At 40.3% G+C, this 3,843-nt stretch overlaps 1 protein-coding gene across 1 annotated transcript in view; it reads right to left on the bottom strand.

Annotated features, from left to right (window-relative positions):
* Positions 1–3,843, bottom strand: part of LOC101852330 (probable low-specificity L-threonine aldolase 2) — a gene marked incomplete in the record, with an annotated part of 27,309 nt that overhangs the window by 8,364 nt on the left and 15,102 nt on the right. The window contains 1 exon segment of the mRNA XM_035970511.1: positions 3,407–3,589. Coding sequence (XP_035826404.1) covers positions 3,407–3,589 — 183 coding nt within the window.

Here is a 3,843-nt window from a genome sequence, read left to right as displayed (position 1 = left end):
CTAACAGTGTGCCTCACAATGATTGTTACTTCAGACAGGGAAAAAGAAAGACAGATGAAAACAGGAGAAGGAAGGAAAAGAAGAAGGACATAACACTAACAGTGTGCCTCACAATGATTGTTGCTTAATACCAAAAAAAAAGTAAGACAGATAAACAGAAACAACAGAAGGAAGGAAGAGAAGTAGGACCTATAAGTGGCACCCTCCAGCCACCCGCAAAAGAGCTCTCCAGTAGAGGGATATATATTATTTCACAACACACACACAAATGACACAGATTTATGTCAGCGCAAGTCTCCATCTACTCACAAGTGGGTGGTTGGTGGGTGTGCTGGTGTGATTTGCTCCTTCTTTCCAAATCAAACATCTATTGTCTCTATCTCCCCTCCTTCTTTTTTGAGTTTGTTACTCCCTTGTAACACCTCCAATCTTCAGCACTTATATGACCTTATTGTGTTGCAAGTGCCGTAAAACTTTTACGAAAAAAACCTCCCATCTACTCACATAGCAATGAATTCCTTAGAGCCGGCAAGTATCGAACCAGAAGGACAGCACAGACCCTGGGAAGAAAAAAAATCCACATCCAAAGACGTCAAATATCTTCTTTTTTTTATTTTTTAGAAAGAGTTTTACGGCACTTGCAACACAATAATAAGGTCATATAAGTGCCGAAGATTAGAGGTGTTACAAGAGAGTAACAAACACAAAAAAGAAGGAGGGGAGATAAAGACAATAGATGTTTGATAGGAAAGAAGAAGCAAACCACACCAGAGCACCCGCCAACCACCCACCGCCAAATATCTCGTCTCAAGATGTCCACATCATGACATCCTAAAGTACAGCAAATCAAACAGACAGGTGACGTACTCAATCATCTTCTTTTTTTTATAGTAGAGGGTTTTACGGCGCTCACAACTGCGTAAGGTCATATGAGCGCCAAGGGGTGGGTGTCAACAGAGAAGTCCTTACAGGGAATCAGACTTACTCTGCTCACCTCTCTAGCTTCAACAGCACAAAGTCTGCTTCAACTATCAAGGCAACCGGGAAATAGCAGGTCACAAGAGTGTGACAAACATACAAAAGAAGTAGAGGGAAAATGACAATAGTAAGGATTAGGAAAGAAAAAGCAGCAGTTCCCTGTCGCAGATCAGGCACAGTTATGAGTGAGACATGAATCAGCCCATTTACAATTCTACTATGCTTGAACAAGAAATGTCTCCCCTTTGGGAAAGGCCTAAAGACACTACAGTCAGTGGCACCGCCCCGGGGGGAAACTCAATCATCCGTGCGACGAGACAGAACAAGTCCTTCTATAAGAGACACTACGAGCTAATCAGGTGGCCGGAGGCTGGATCACTTGAGTCAATTAGAAAAAGGTTTTACCAACAGCCAACAGCCTCAACACAAGAAACTTTGTTTCTATAAATAAAGCACATGAAGAATATAGCAATGCATATATATATATATCTATCTCTCTCAAAATTAAGTAAAATATTGCGAGTAAAAAGCAGAAGTCAATCCATTTTTTGTGCCAACACTTCTAGTCTGATACAACCTTTCAGTGTTTTTCAAAAGAGACAGACAGTGATCTTTTAAATATTTTGGGGTATTACAAGCATGGAAATTAATATGCTGCTTTTTTCGTTTAGTAGTAAGGTTTTACGGCGCTCGCAACTGCATAAGGTCATATGAGCCCCAAGGGGAGGATGTCAATAGAGAAGTCCAAACGGGGAATCAGGCTTATTCTGCTCACCTCTCTAGCCAGGTATATATGTCACTTTGGATTTTTTACTGAAAGACGGTTTACCCCCTTGGAGATAATTAATCTGAGGTAAGGGTTGCACATATGTTCAAGAAATATTTTGTTGAAATTTAAACTCTAAATAGTGACAAAACCAAGGGGAAAAAAGTAAGAACATTTGTTAAAAGAAAGGCACAATTCTCTTTTCTCTCCTGAGCAATTTCGCCATAGATCTGGGCTTAGAGCAGTCAAACAGCTCGCCAACAACAGAATCTCTTACTTTGCTGAAGGCGATGGAGACAGTATCAAAGCCCTGAGCCCCCTCTGTCACCGGGACCTTGAGAGCCGTGGACGCATTGAACAGGCGAGCTCCGTCCAGGTGAAAACTTAGGTTGTTCTTCCTGGCGATCTCCTCGACCTGTGTGCAGAGAGAGGAAGGGATTTCACACTTGTGTGACATGATTGTGTTGTATGTGACGTAAAACTCTTACAAAAAAAACAACTACAAAAAGGACACAATGTTAGGTGTAAGGGACCGCTCATAAATGATGTCAGCTAAAATTTGGCCCAAGAATGACCCACCCAACCTCCCCCCTTTTCCCCTCCTTTCTTTTTTCCCCGGACCCCCTATGCCCCCCCCCCCCCCCCCCCACAAGTTGACGTCAAATTAAATGTACATGTACATTTAGATAAAACCTGTACAGGATGTATTTTATATCTACACCTTTGATCTTTATTCTAAATTTTTTAAAAATAAAAAACTATTGTCTATTAAATTAAAGAATACAACAAAGAAATACCTGAACTGTCAAATTATTTATAAACAACTCCAATCAAAATAATTAAAACAGAAAGATTGGATATCACACCTTGGAAAATAAACAAAGCAAAAAAATAATGTGGTTCAATTTAACTGCGTTAATTTCAGGCCAAGAAAATGTGGATTATAATTTTTTTTCTTCCTTTCTTTTCTTTTCTTTCCCCCAACCTTTGAGAGCATCATGGTGGACAAAATACTACCTAGGGAGGAAAGTTGGGTACTCTCAGATACCACAAACTACTGTACTTTCAAGAGAGAAAAGAAGAGAATTTTATTTAAATCCCATTAAACATGAATCAGCAAGTCTATAGATTGAGTACATTGATAAGTAAAGCTATAAAGCTACTACTACTACTACTACTACTACTACTACTACTACTACTACTATTACTACTACTACGACGAAGAGGAAGAAGAAGAAGAAGAAGAAGAACAACAACAACAATAACAACATCAACAACAACAAGAAGAAGAACAAGAAGAATTGCATAAAATTTATATAGCACATATCCATGTTCTACAGTATGCTCTATATATATGCGCTTTACAACCATTACATTTTAACCTTATCCGTACGTCGTGTTTCACTAACGTATCCATACGAAGTGGGGAACTCTGCGCCACCACTTTCCAAAGAGGAAATTTACTTGTTAATCTGATCCGTACGCTTGCATTGAAGCCTGTCAAAATGATTTTTTGAGAAATACTGAAAGTTTCAAAGAGATCTTCGAGCTAGAAGTATTCTAAAATGTGAAGAATACAACCCCAGGGCTACAAAATGACCCCAGGACGTGCGGAAAGGGTTATAAAACGCGAAAAAAAAACCCAACCAAACCATAACCCACTTTCTGAATGTAGTCCAGCGACACGACGCGGCCGCCACATTTGTTGTGCGTGTTCTCCAGGCAGATGAGCTTGGTCCAGGGCTGATGGACGTCGTCCAGGGGTCGGATCTTGCCCTCCAACTCCGCAAGGTCCAGCGTGCCGTTGGGCAGGGTGGAGACGCAGCGGCCCTGAACTCCGGCAAACTGACGACACAACCACAGACTTACAATGTCAGCCCAATAATAATAATAATAATAATAATAGTAAACAAATATAATAATAACTAGCTGGACCCTTTTTCCATGAAAGGAATGATAGGTGCATTAAAATCAACTGAAAGTCATCGGCCTACTATATTTACACTCTCTGATGTTTCAGATGTTCTCAGAACAGAAAAAGCCCTTTTTGCTGATGACCTGGTCCTTTGGCACACTGGAAACTTGACAACAATAAGCAG

The sequence above is a fragment of the Aplysia californica genome, unplaced genomic scaffold, assembly GCF_000002075.1.
Source record: "Aplysia californica isolate F4 #8 unplaced genomic scaffold, AplCal3.0 scaffold00277, whole genome shotgun sequence".
Classification (NCBI taxonomy): domain Eukaryota; kingdom Metazoa; phylum Mollusca; class Gastropoda; order Aplysiida; family Aplysiidae; genus Aplysia; species Aplysia californica.
This window is presented reverse-complemented; position numbering and strand designations above follow the sequence as displayed.